The 14816-nt window shown below is 36.9% G+C and overlaps 1 protein-coding gene across 2 annotated transcripts in view; it reads left to right on the forward strand.

Moving 5' to 3' along the window:
* The window catches only part of LOC128230606 (uncharacterized), a 40379-nt gene that overhangs the window by 14099 nt on the left and 11464 nt on the right, over nt 1-14816 (forward strand). For both annotated transcript variants that reach the window (XM_052943026.1, XM_052943024.1), the window contains exons 2-3: nt 4839-4999; nt 7597-7749. In XM_052943026.1, coding sequence (XP_052798986.1) covers nt 4839-4999; nt 7597-7749 — 314 coding nt within the window. The remainder of the gene's footprint in view (nt 1-4838; nt 5000-7596; nt 7750-14816) is intronic.

Raw genomic sequence — 14816 nt, forward strand, 5'->3', positions numbered from 1 at the left:
GTGTCTTGGCTGTTACTTTCTCTTGTATTGATAGATTTTAAAATGACTTGCCACATGTGTTTGACATACCAAGACGACACTGAAAAGCGGCGGAATAGTCGAGCTCGCTGTCTCTGTGACAGCTCTTGTTTCCATTCTTCTGCACTCTTCCTGTTGTCTCCGATATCCTCTAACCAATTTGGCACACAACAAATAAGCTTAATTATAACTCTCACAACACAGGCGAATTTTTTCTGTCAATCATTGAAAACCTGGTTTTGTCACATTGCTGAGTTTCTTGTTATTGCATGTTTTAATATTTGCCCTGATACATAACGAATGTATTGTACACAAGTCAAGTTCTGATAAAATTTACTAACCTTATTTCTGCTAAAATGAACTCTAGCTACTGTTCAATTTTCACTGAAATTGGTCATCTGCGGACTCAATTTAGTTTATGATTATTTTACTGTTAACAATTGATAACCACCAGAAAAAATCAGTCTGTGCGTTAAATATATGCTGACCCTGTTATGAATATAGGAATGACCACCATTACGTCATATGTACTTCCGTTGTGTGGAAAATTTTCAATAAAAAATTGTTCTTATGATTGATAGACATGTTTTCACATGCTCAATACACTGTAAATCAAAACTATCATTTATCATTCCTGAAACTTTTATACCTTAAGTATCTATTCTTGCTTGATTTATCATTTAGAGTAGAGATTAAAGCATAAACCGCTGCCCTATAGTTGAAAGGTCATTTTGGAAGAACTGTCATGGCGGACGGTGCAATTTTTAGAGTTTGTTTTTCAAGTGGAGTGATTTTTCTTAGGAATAACTTGACCCCCCTTTTTATTGGCTTAAAATGTAAATTAAAGCTTGTACTTTAAGAATATATGTGGTTATCATAGCCTGCATTCGCTCGAAATGCCTTTAAATGTTGTCTAAAAATTATAATTTTACATTGAATTATATAGGGGAAAACAATGGTGGTGTGTAACCTAAAAGGGACCAAACTGCTTTGTTTAAAAAGTGTTATTTTGGTCAGAAATGTATTGCATTTCACTATTTCTGGCAAATTTTCACAATTAAATGCATTTATCTTGTCTGGTTGATCAAAATATGCTATTTCCTGGTTTTCACAACTTTCGCCTATTTTTTTTTATGCCCCCCTTCGAAGAAGAGGGGTATATTGCTTTGCACAGGCATGTCGGTCGGTCGGTCGGTCCGTCAGTAGACCAAAGCTTGTCCGAGTGATAAATCAACAATTCCTGGACGTATGGTCATCAAACTTCACATGAAGGTTGGGCCTGACCAGTAGATGACCCCTATTGATTTTGGGGGTCATCAGGTCAAAGGTCAAGGTCACAGTGACCTTTAATGTTAAAATAATTTTAAAGCTTGTCCGAGTTATAACTCAACAATGCCTGCACCCATGGCCCTCAAACTTGACATGGAAATTGGGCCTGAGCAGTAGATGACCCCTATTGTTTTTGGGGGTCATCAGGCCGAAGGTCAAGGTCACAGTGACCTTGAATGATAAAAGGTTGTCCGAGTGATAACGTGACAATGCCTGCACCCATGGCCCTCAAACTTGACTTGGAGGTTGGGCCTGACCAGTAGCTGACCTCTATTGTTTTTGGGGCTCATCGGGTCAAAGGTCAAGTTCACAGTGACCTTGAATGGTAAAAGGTCTGAGTGATAACTCAACAATGCCTGCACCCATGGCCCACATCATTGAATTGAAGGTTGGGCCTGACCAGTAGATGACCCCTATTGTTTTTGGGGGTCATTGGGCCAAAGGTCAAGGTCACAGTGACCTTGAATGGTAAAAGGTTGTCCGAGTGATAACTCCACAATGCCTGCACCCATGGCCCTCATAACTGAATTGGAGGTTGGGCCTGACCAGTAGAAGACCCTTATTGTTTTTGGGGGTCATCGGGCCAAAGGTCAAGGTCACAGTCACCTTGAATGGTTAGAGGTTTTCCGTGTGATAACTTGACAATGCCTGCACCCATGGCCCCCAAACTTGACTTGGAGATTGGGCCTGACAAGAACATGACCCCTATTGTTTTTTGGGGTCATCTGGCCAAAGGTCAAGGTCACAGTCACCTTGAATGGTTAGAGGTTTTCCGTGTGATAACTTGCCTGCACCCATGGCCCTCAAACTTGACTTGGAGATTGGGCCTGACCAGTACATGTTTTTGGGGGTCATTGGACCAAAGGCCAAGGTCACATGTACCTTGAATGGTAAAAGGTTGTCCGAGTGATAACTCGACAATGCCTGCACCCATGGGCCTCAAACTTGACTTGGAGAATTGGCCTGACCAGGAGATAACCCCTATGGTTTTTGGGGGTCATTGGACCAAAGGCCAAGGTCACATGTACCTTGAATGGTAAAAGGTTGTCCGAGTGATAACTCGACAATGCCTGCACCCATGGGCCTCAAACTTGACTTGGAGAATTGGCCTAACCAGGAGATAACCCCTATGGTTTTTGGGGGTCATCTGGCCAAAGGTCAAGGTCACAGTGACCTGGAATGGTAAAAGGTTGTCAGAGTGATAACTCGACAATGCCTGCACCCATGTCCCTCAAACTTAACTTGGAGGTTGGGCCTGGCCAGAAGATGGTCCCTATTGATTTTAGGGGTCATTGGGCCAAAGGTCAAGGTCACAGTGACCTGGAATAGTAAAAGGTTATCCGAGTGATAACTCGACAATGCCTGCACCCATGGCCCTCAAACTTGACTTGGAGGTTGGGCCTGGCCAGAAGATGGTCCCTATTGATTTTACGGTCATTGGGCCAAACGTCAAGGTCACAGTGACCTTGAATGATAAAAGGTTGTCTGAGTGATAACTTGACAATGCCTGCACCCATGGCCCTCAAACTTGACATTTAGGTTTCTGGTGACTAGCTGATGACTCTGGATTTTGAGTTAATAGAGTCAAAGGTCATGGTCATAACACACTCTATCCTCACACTTTAATGGTCATAATCTTAAAACTGCCTTAACGGCAACAAATCAGCTGTCATTTCGGTCCATGCATATTTCATTCAATTGTCCCTATAATCCTGACAACATGGCGCTCAGGGGGGGCATAATGTTTGACAAACATCTCTTGTTTTTTTAAATGAGTCGTCTTGCAATCTTACGAGCACTGAAAATGTCCAATTTTGGTGAAAAATTGACTGCGAGAACTTGAAATGTGTGCAAAGATGTGAAGAACTGCCCCATTTGATGCTTAGAATGCCATTTGAGTCAAGGTTCAGTTTGAAAAACCTCAAAGAATGGCATTTTGGGCCAAAACGCCTTAGAAAATACAGACACACATGCACTTGGGTGACAGGCAGTGAAACTGGAAAACCTGACACAGACTATCAGATTGAGCTAGCTTTGGGTGTATTTATGTATGAAGGACTAATCGGAAGTGTTTTTCATAAAAAATGCAGGGACGGGTTTAGTTATAGGAATGACGTCACCATTACGTCATATGTACTTCGTTGTGTGGAAAATTCTCAATAAAAAAAAAATGTTCTTATGATTGATAGACATGTTTTCACATGCTCAATACACTGTAAATCAAAACTATCATTATTCCTGAAACTTTTATACCTTAAGTATCTATTCTTGCTTGATTTATCATTTAGAGTAGAGATTAAAGCATAAACCGCTGCCCTATAGTTGAAAGGTCATTTTGGAAGAACTGTCATGGCAGACGGTGCAATTTTTAGAGTTTGTTTTTCAAGTGGAGTGATTTTTCTTAGGAATAACTTGACCCCCCTTTTTTATTGGCTTAAAATGTAAATTAAAGCTTGTACTTTAAGAATATATGTGGTTATCATAGCCTGCATTCGCTCGAAATGCCTTTAAATGTTGTCTAAAAATTATAATTTTACATTGAATTTTATAGGGAAAAACAATGGTGGTGTGTTAACCTTTGGTTAAATGCCACTAATTTTATTTTATCATGAAGATTGCAATGTCGGTTACACGTTACTAATACGATACACTCAGTTTGAGTTATCTTTCGTATACAAAAATATTTGTTGATTTAGTGTTTAATTATTGACAAATAATTCGTTATTATACTTTTTTATTAAAACAACATAAAACATTTAAAACAAAATGACAGCACATGTATGCATTCGAATTGTTCGGTAGCGGGTCGAGTGAGCAATGCGGCGATCGAATCATATGAGACAGACATTTTCGAATGATATTTTGATGGTGTTAACCAGCACTACACTACATCCCCTAAATGATCGCTCATTTTCTAACATCGATGTTTGTAACATACCTGTGCTCAATGTCATTCTTTAACAAGCACTAATTGTGCTCCATTGTCACCTAAAGCCGATACCCGAGTGCATTCTAAGTATGGTGTGAAAAACTTTGACACGATCGAGTTCGTAATAAGAATTTATAAATAGGTGTGAAAAACAAAATCGGGACCGTAATATTTACTTCGGAATGGCGATTATTTCGGAATAAAGACCAAAAATTTAGTTAACTAAAGAAGGAGTAAAATCAGGACCGAAAAATAATTTCGAAATAGCGATAAATTTGGATAAACGGTGTTCAACTGTACTACAGAATGGGTGGCTGAATGAAATGGGTTTTGCAATGTTTAGGTGCATACTCCATTAAAACGAGAAAATAAAAAGACTCTGCACTTACTATAACTAATAAGCTCAAATTTTGAAGGGATGTTGGTCATACCTCGAACTACCCAACATACTTTTAATGCATGTTTTGCAAACATATCTTGTTTGTAATTTGGACAGAAATATGATACCATTTTTCTCTTTAATTTTATGTCAAGGAATATTAATCTTTGTTCCTACTTTCAGACTGAAGGGAGAGTTTATTATAGAGGATGGCAAGGGCGTTAACTATGCAGGAATCAAGGGGAGTAAGATGTTTAAGGATTACTTTGAAAATCTTGCCCCACAGTTGCAGTATGTTGACCTGGGAATGGTCTCAGAAAATGAGAAAAAGGCTTTCTTCATCAGTATCCTTATTCATGCGTTGGTACGTCTTAATTGGGTTTTTAGATTCAATTATTATGTTTTAAATAAGACTAATCTCATTAAAGTTTAATTTTAGTTCTTTACAATGTACAAGGCCAAACTATGATTTGCTATGTTTTCTGCAATGTTAATGACCTTTATAACTAGTATTTTTAAAGGTTTGTAGATATCCTTCTTAGAATGTGACTTTTAAGCTCACCTGAGCACGAAGTGAGGTATTGTGATTACCCTGTGTCCATCGTCCGTCGTCAACAATTTGACTTAACACTCTAGAGGTCACAATTTAGGCACAATCTTAATGAAACTTGGTCAGAATGTTACCCTCAATAAAATCTTGGACGAGTTCGATATTGGGTCATCTCGGATTAAAAACTAGGTCACCAGGTAAAATTAAAGGAAAAGCTGGTTAACACTCTAGTGGTCACATTTATGACTGTATCTTCATGAAAGGTGGTCAGAATGTTTATATTAATGATCTTTAAGTCAATTTTAAATCTGGGTCATGTGCGGTCAAAAACTAGGTCATTAGGTCAAATCATAGGAAAAGCTTGTTAGCACTTTAGAGGTCACATTTATGACTGTATGTTCATGAAACTTAGTCAGAATGTTTGTATTGATTAGCTCTAGGTCAAGTTGGAATTTGGGACATGTGCGGTCAAAAACTAGGTCATCAGGTCAAATTGAAGGAAAAGCTTGTTAACACTCTAGAGGTCATATTTATACCTCTATCTTCATGAAACATGGTCAGAATGTTTATATTAATATTCTCTAAGTCAAGTTTGAATCTGGGTCATGTGTGGTCAAAAACTAGGTCATTAGGTCAAATCATAAGAAAAGCTTGTTAGCCATTTAGAGGTCACATTTATGACTGTATGTTCATGAAACTTAGTCAGAATGTTATATTGATTAGCTCTAGGCCAAGTTCGAATCTGGGTCATGTATGGTCAAAAACTAGGTCACCAGGTCAAATCATAAGAAAAGCTTGTTAGCCCTCTAGAGGCCACATTTATGACCATATGTTCATGGAACTTGATCAGAATGTTATTCTTGATGATCTTTAGGTAGAGTTTGAAACTGGGTAATCAGAGGTCAAAAACCAGGCCACTAGGTCAAATCTTAGAAAAACTTTGTAAACACTGTAGAGGTAACATTCTCTCTTTGATTACCATGAAACTATGTCAGAATGTTTGTGTTTATGAAGTCTATGTCAAGTTTGAAACTGGGCAACCTAAGTTCAAAAACTAGGTCACAAAATCAAATCATAGAAAACATTGTTAAAACACTGTTGAGGCCATATTTTCTACTTTATCTATATGAAACCTTGTCAGAATGTACTTATTACAGCAAGGTAAGGTTTGCAACTTGGTCATCCGTGATATTAAAAAATTTATCCGTGATATTAAAAAAAAGCTTGGTCACTAAGAAGGATCTAAGTAATATATTTTTTTAATTCCAGCAGGTATAAATGTTTTGATTCCATACCTCATTATTATTGAATTGGATCAGGTGAGTGATACAGGGCCTTCAGGCCCCTCTTGTTTTATTTAATTAGCCAGATTTTCCGGGTTATAGATTGGTGAAAAGATGGCAGGTGGCATTCCCGATGTGCGTTAAAATTTACTTCCCCGTCATAAATACAACAGTTTATATCCGATCTTCATGAAACATACATCAGAATATTTCTGGCATGATATTTAAGACCAGTGTAAATATTGTCAGTCAGTCTGTACATCACACTCTGTTTCCACTTCATAACTTGAGAACCCATGAACTTCATACTTGATGTGCAGGTTGGTCATGACCCTATAGATACCTGATGAACCCTATAGATTTTGAGATCAATAGGTCGAAGCTCAAGGTCGCAGTGATCCTAAGGTGAAAAAATTGTTTCCATTCTATAACTGAAGAAAGCTTGCACCCAGGAACTTCACATTGATATGCCAATTAAAAAACACTTGAACCCAGGAACTTCATACTTGGTATGCCAGTTGGTCATGACTAGTAGATTACCCCTTTTGATTTTGGGATCAGCAGATTAGAGGTCAAGGTCATGGTATAGGTTACAGTGACAGTGACGTTAAACGGTTTCTGCTTTATTAAGACTACTTGCTCCAAGGAACTTCATAATTGGTTGCTAGTTGGTCATGACTATTTGATGACCCCTATTGACTTTGGGATCAGCATGTCAAGGTCACAGTGTCCTTCAGGTGAAAAAACATTTGTTGGTCACCACTTCACACTTCTTTCCGCTCAATAACTAAAGAATACTTAGGTTCGTCATGACCAGTTGATGACCCTTATGTTTGTTTGTCTCTAGTCCTAAGGGACAAATATCATGTCCAGCATTGATAATTTCTCACCTACGACCACACAATAGGGGAGACAAGCGCTTTTTCAAAAAAGCAATCTCTAGTTTATAATGCAAGAAAGTGACATAAACTTAAAACTTACTTACCAAGTCAAAATATCATTTGAGCAAACCAAAATACTCATTTATATGCCATGTGAAAACAATCACTTTGAGAGATTTTGCATAATTATGTAATACAAGAAATGAGCCCTTAACCATTATGATAAGATGTCTACAATGCACTAACTATTCATGGTCTTGTTGAGAGGACAGAACTCCCGCAGTCTGTTTTGAAAGTGGAACAGTTTTGGAATACGACTGCCTACAATATTGGTGGACTGGTGTACAGCCTGGATGACATCGAACATGGCATTCTTAGAAGTAAGTAAAGAAAGCAAATGCAAAAATGTTACAATGCTTGGAAAAAAACAGCCAAAAAAACAGCCAGATCTGTCCATGCATAACAGGGTTATAGCCCTTTAGAGTGACTCGCTCATGTTTTTGGCCCAAAAATTAGTTATCCCGGTGATTCATCTCAAAACATTTATTTTATCATTATTTTTCTCTATGACAAAATACAGTTATAGCATAATAAAGTGTTATGGTTTTAGTGGGGTTCAAACCCACGCCGGTAAAGTTAAGAAAAAATTGGAAAACAGTCGGCTAGTCCACAAAATTGATTGATATGTTGACCTGCGAATGATGCCTTGATAACATCATGTGATTATGTCAATTAACCAATCACGCATCACCACGCTTTATAATCGCTAATGAAAATTGTGGTCTTCAAAGACGATATTTGAGCAGATATCAACATTTGGGTAAGGGTTCCAGCTTTTTTTTTTTTTTTGTTTCAACACTCCTTATGATTTGTCACACTTTATTTTATAATTAGAAAAAAAGTGCATTATACAAACAATGAGCAAGTCGCTTTGAAATTGGCAAAATTGCTTTAATTGACCTTGTGAACAAGATAAAGTCATCATTAATTCTCTGAAGTTTACCAAACTTATACAGTAGCTTGATATACATGAGAGCTCACTTCCTCTCGAAAACCAGATCTGTACAGGTATGACGGGATTATGGCCCTTTATTTGGTCAAAAATTGAAATTATTGTCATTGTCAACACAATTAAGTCTTTTTTTATAATCTGATGTTTGCCAAACTTATGCAATAGCTAGATATCCGTAAGAGCTTGATTCCTTTGGAAAACCAACCAGACTCATCCATGCATTTATTGAGCTGGTGAAGAGAATAGAGCCTTCAATTATAATCCAATGTTTACCAAACTAATACAGTAGTTAGATGTCAATGAGAGCTCATTCTTTTCGAAACCCAGTCATATCTTCCCATGCATGACTGGATATTTTTAAATTGACAAAATTGTTATAATTATTATATAATTCAAAGAATAGGGGTATAGGGGTATATTGCTTTGCACATGTCAGTCGGTCTGTAGGTCCATCAGTAGACAAAAGCTTGTCCAAGTAATAACTCAACAATTCCTGGACCTATTGTCATTAAACTTGACATGAAGGTTGGGCCTGACCAGTAGATGACCTCTATTGATTTTAGATGTCATTGGGTCAAAGGTAGAGGTCACAGTGACCTTGAATGCTAAAAGGTTGTCCGAGTGATAACTCGACAATGCCTGCACCCATGGCCCTCAGACTTGACTTGGAGGTTGGGCCTGACCAGTAGATGACCCCTATTGATTTCAGGGGTCATTAGGTCAAAGGTCAAGGTCATAGTGACACTGAATGCTAAAAGGTTGTCTCAGTGATAACACGACAATGCCTGCACCCATGGCCCTCGGACTTGACTTGAGGTTGGGCCTGACCAGTAGATGACCCTTATTGATTTTAATGGTCTTCGTGTCAAAGTTCAAGGTCACAGTGACATTGAATGCGAAGAGGTTGTCTGTGTGATGACTCGACAATGCCTGCACCCATGGCCCGCAAACTTAACATTTAGGTTGGGGTGACCAGTAGATGACCCCTATGAATTTTTAGGTGGTAGAGTCAAAGGTCAAGGTCAAAACTCATATTGATCATGAAATTACCTGATATTGGTCATTAAAATTATGTCAAATTTACTTATTCTCTGCTGGTTAGAGGATACATGTTTATCTGCAAATATCAGTCATTGTCTGACCATGATTCAAAACTGTACCTACTATCCTCACACTTTGAATGGTCATAATCTTAAACTGCCTCAATGGCAACCAATGTCAATGACAAATCAGCTGTTATTTCGGTCCATGCATATTTCATTCAATTGTTCAAATATTCTTGACAACATGGCGCTCAGGGGGGCATTGTGTTTGACAAACATCTCTTGTTAAACTTTTTAACTCAATTGCGCCTACATTTATTATCCAATTTTTATACCCCCGACAAACGAAGTTTGAAGGGGGTATATTGGAGTCACCCTGTGGTCGGTCGGTCGGTCCCTCCATCAGTTTGTTGGTTTGTCGGTCAATCTGTTGCAATTTACCTTGTCCGGAGCATAACTTAAAAACTACTGGATGGAATTGGATTGAACTTCATACAATGGTAGAGCTTAATGAGAGGAAGTGCAGTGTTTAATAACCATAACTCTATTCTTGCCTATTACTGAGTTATTGCCCTTTGTGACTTTTTTTGTCCAGAGTATAACTTGAAAAGTACTGGATGGAATTGATTGGAACTTCATACAATGGTACAGCACAATGAGAGGAAGTGCAGTGTTCAAGAACCATAACTCTACTTTAGCTAATTACTGAGTTATTGCCCTTTATTTGTTTTTTTTTGCTGTCATTTGTTTCCAGACATTTAACTTGCAAACTACTAGATGGAATATATTAAAACTTAATACAATGGTAAAGCACAATGAGAGGAAGTGCAGTGCACAAGAACCATATCTCCATTTCAGCTAATTACAGAGTTACTGCCATTTGTTACTTTTTTCTTGTCCGAAGCATAACTTTAAAACTATTGGATGGAATTTAATAAAACTTCATACAGTGATAGATCATAATGAGAGGGAGTGCAGTGTACAGGAACTGCAATTCTATTTCAGCTAATTACAGAGTTACTGCCCTTTGTTACTTTTTCTTGTCCGGAGCATAACTTGAAAACTATTGGATGGAATTTAATAAAACTTCATACAGTGATAGATCATAATGAGAGGATTTGCAGTGTACAGAAACTGCAATTCTATTTCAGCTAATTACAGAGTTACTGCCCTTTGTTACTTTTTTTTGTCCGGAGCATAATTTAAAAACTATTGGATGGAATTTAATAAAACTTCATACAGTGATGGATCATAATGAGAGGAAGTGCAGTGTACAGGAACTGCAATTCTATTTCAGCCAATTACAGAGTTACTGCCCTTTGTTACTTTTTCTTGTCCTGAGCATAACTTGAAAACTATTGGATGGAATTTAATAAAACTTCATACAGTGATAGATCATAATGAGAGGAAGTGCAGTGTACAGGAACTGCAATTCTATTTCAGCCAATTACAGAGTTACTGCCCTTTGTTACTTTTTCTTGTCCGGAGCATAATTTGAAAACTATTGGATGGAATTTAATAAAACTTCATACAGTGATAGTTCATAATGAGAGGAAGTGCAGTGTACAGGAACTGCAATTCTATATTAGCCAATTACAGAGTTACTGCCCTTTGTTACTTTTTCTTGTCCGGAGCATAATTTGAAAACTATTGGATGGAATTTAATAAAACGACATACAGTGATAGATCATAATGAGAGGAAGTGCAGTGTACAGGAACCGCAATTCTATTTTAGCCAATTACAGAGTTATTGCCCTTTGTTACTTATTTCTTGTCAGGAGCATAAGTTGAAAACTACTGGATGGAATGTAATAAAACTGTATACAATGGTACAACACAATGAGAAGGCGTTCAGTGTACATGAATCATTACACTATTTTAGCAAATTACAGAGTTATTGCCTTTTTCTGTGTTTTTTTTTTTCAAACTTTTGTCCGCACAGTAAATTGAAAACTACTAGTTGGAATTTCATAAAACTTCATACAATGATAAATCATAATGAGAGGCGGCGTTCGGGGGTATTAATCACCTTCAGTGATAGCTCTAGTTATCAATCTTTTGCATTAGCTAGATATGTATGTGAGCTCTTTTTTTTGAAAAACAGCTTTAATTTCACTAAAACACAATAGTGCCTTCATTTATTATCCAATGTTTACCAAACTTATACAGTGAGTAGATGTCTATGAGATCTTGGTTCCTTTCTTGAACCAACCACATCTGTCCATGCATGACTGGATTATGGCCCTTAACATAGTTACCATTGCAATAATTGAGCTCGTGAATTAGATCCTTCATTTAAAATCTGATGTTTACTAATTTATACAGTAGTAAGATATTTATGAGAGCTCGGTTCCTTTCAATAACTAGCCATATCTGACCAAGCATGACTGGATTATGAAATTGTCAAAATTGCTATGCTTCAATTGCTTACGAATGTCTTATGATCTTGAAAGTGACCAAATTAGAGCATAGGCCCTGACATGGGCCTTTTCAGTGCCTAGAAGGCTTAAGTTAGCAAGTGGGGGCACCCTGCTGCCCTATTCCGGCTCCCTGCTACCTTTTACTATGCAACACTGTGCCCTTTTGTTTGGTAGAGCTCTTTCTGATATTTATGAACTATATTTTATATTTTTATTGGACATCATTGTCAATTCAATTTACATAATTAAGTGTTAAAATAATGAATAGAGGATATTTGTTGATTTCAGTGTAAGATTGTATTTTATTTCACAAGTGTCATAGAAAAATACATTTCCACAAGTGGTCCACAAGTGAAAATAAAGTTTTTTTATGATCTCGAATGAAATTTTAATATGATCTTACTTTTGTTAAATAACAAATTTTCTGTTTGTTTTATGATTATTTTTTAATTTATTTTTTGTAAAAAAAACCCTTTATTGAAAAGATTGTTTTCTAAGCCGTTACACGTTGGACACCTTTCATGCAAAATTATAGCTGATGACGTAGCAGTCAATTTTCTATTTCCAGTTTTATGAACATTAATCAAAGAACTTTTATTAATGCATCTATGTTTGAAATAATAACAGTTAATGCACGAAAGCACTTTTAAATTAAACATGGCATGAATGCATGACCAAATTACTACGCCGCAATCTATTAGATGAAAATTTAAAAGGTTGAACGTGTTAGCAAAACAATTGCGGATAATCATTGCATAAAAACATTTTTCTTAGTTTTGGAGATTGTTTCATGATACATTGATATTCAGTCATCCCTCACTGTCAGAGATCAAATCACTGATAGTGCTGAACGGCTTGAGCGATGATTAAAAAAAAGATCATATGAATGATAGCATGGCACTCACTCAATCGCTCTCACGCCTACCCTTCCACACACCCAACCTGCCGACACAACTGCCCACCCCCTCACTCACTCACCACTCAAAACCCACTCATAACCCAATCCACCCACCACATTGATTCGATGTATTCCATGAGCAGTAGAACAAAATGGGCATCATAGCAAAAGGTGGAATTCAGATTAAACTTAACTTTTATACTAGTGTGTTATTCTATTATTGCTATCAACTTCAATTTTAAGAGAATGTGAGCACAATTGTAGCATAGAAAAAACTTGCAATTCTGACCATAGCTTAAACAAAGAGAGTATAACAAATTATTTACAAATGTACAGATTTTCCATAGCAGTACTATATTGAAATAAAAATCATTAGAATGTTCATAAGCAAATGACTTAAATATGCAGGGGTTGATATTTTATGAACTTGCACACAAATAGTAATATAGAGGAAAATGACCCAGCTTACCAAGAAGTTGGAGTATGAACGCCAATATATGTTTACAAAATCTGAGGAATATATTAATGGATAATGATAAAGGATATATTATGTTCTCCCATCAAACATACATGATACAATGCTACTAGGTATATTTCATTCATTCAGGCCAGAGCAGTGCAGGCAGAAGGGAGAAAAACATACTGAATTAATTATGAATTGTATATCTGAATTTCCTCCCCTGTAGTATCTTATTTATAGAATTATCATGTAGTATAGTTCCAATGAGTTCATTCACAGAACTGCAAGGAGTTTACCAGTTTATAGGAGTTTTCCCTTTCATATCCATGGTTTATACTGTTAATATGTACGCAAAATATAACATACTCTTACTTTTGAAAAAACATGAACTTATTTTGTAAATCTCACATTATTTAAGGTATGTTTGTCTCTGAGTAGATATGAAAATAGAGACCAATGACTTCCTTTGCAACCATTGACCTCCTTGGCAACCAATGACTTACTTAGAAAGTCACCAATAGTGACCAGTGACTTCTTTATCAACTTATGAATTTCTAAGCGAACAATGACTTCGTAAGGTACAAATTATAGCCTTAGCAACTACCTACATTCAAAGCAACCAATGACTTCCTTAGCAACCAGATAATTCTCGAACATTTGCTTTCTTTCTCTCTGACTTCCCAGAGACATTCTTAACATCAAATGACTCTCTTAGCAACCAATTACTTCCTTAGCATTCTCTTACTTCTAACCAACATCCATAACAATCAATGACTTCTTTACCAACCAAGAACTTTCTTAGCAAATATAATAACTTTCTAATCAACTACCTTCATCCATAGTAACTAATTACTTTCATAGGTACTTATGACTTCCTTAGCAACAATGATTTTCTTAGAAACCAACAACTACCTTCATCCATAGCACTCAATTACTTCCTATTCAAGCAATGACTTTCTTAGCAACCATTGGCTACCTTTGCATCCAATTACTCCCTTTGTAACAACTGACTACCTTAGCCACCAATGACCTCCTTTGCAACCTATGACTTTCTTAGCAATCAATGACTTTCTTAACTTATTGACTTCAGTTTGAATCAGCTACAACTGGAAAACCTTAGCAACTTCCTAATTTCAAAGCAACCAAATACTTCCGAAGCATCTAATGAATTCCATAGCAATCAATGACTACCTTAGAAGTCATTGGCTGCTAAGGAAGTCATATGTTGCTAAGGAATTCATTGCTTGCTATGGATGCAGGTAGTTGCTTATGAAGTCACTAGTAGCTAAGAACATATTTAGTTGCTAAGGAAATCATTGGTTACTAAGGGAAAAAAGTGGTGCTTTACATGCTAGGGAATTATCCGGTTAGCATCTGTGACTTCCTTACCAACTACATTCTTCATAGCAATCAATGAGGTCCTAACCAACCAATGAATTTCTAAGCAACAAATTATTACCTCCATCCATAGCAACATCAACCATTGACTACATTAGCAACCATTTACTTTCTTAGCAACCACTAACTACCTTCGCCAACAATATCCTCCTTGGCAAGTATGACCTGAGCAACCACTATCTTCCTCAGAAACATCCTACCTTCATAACAACCAAT

This window comes from Mya arenaria, chromosome 4 (genome assembly GCF_026914265.1).
Source record: "Mya arenaria isolate MELC-2E11 chromosome 4, ASM2691426v1".
NCBI lineage: Eukaryota > Metazoa > Mollusca > Bivalvia > Myida > Myidae > Mya > Mya arenaria.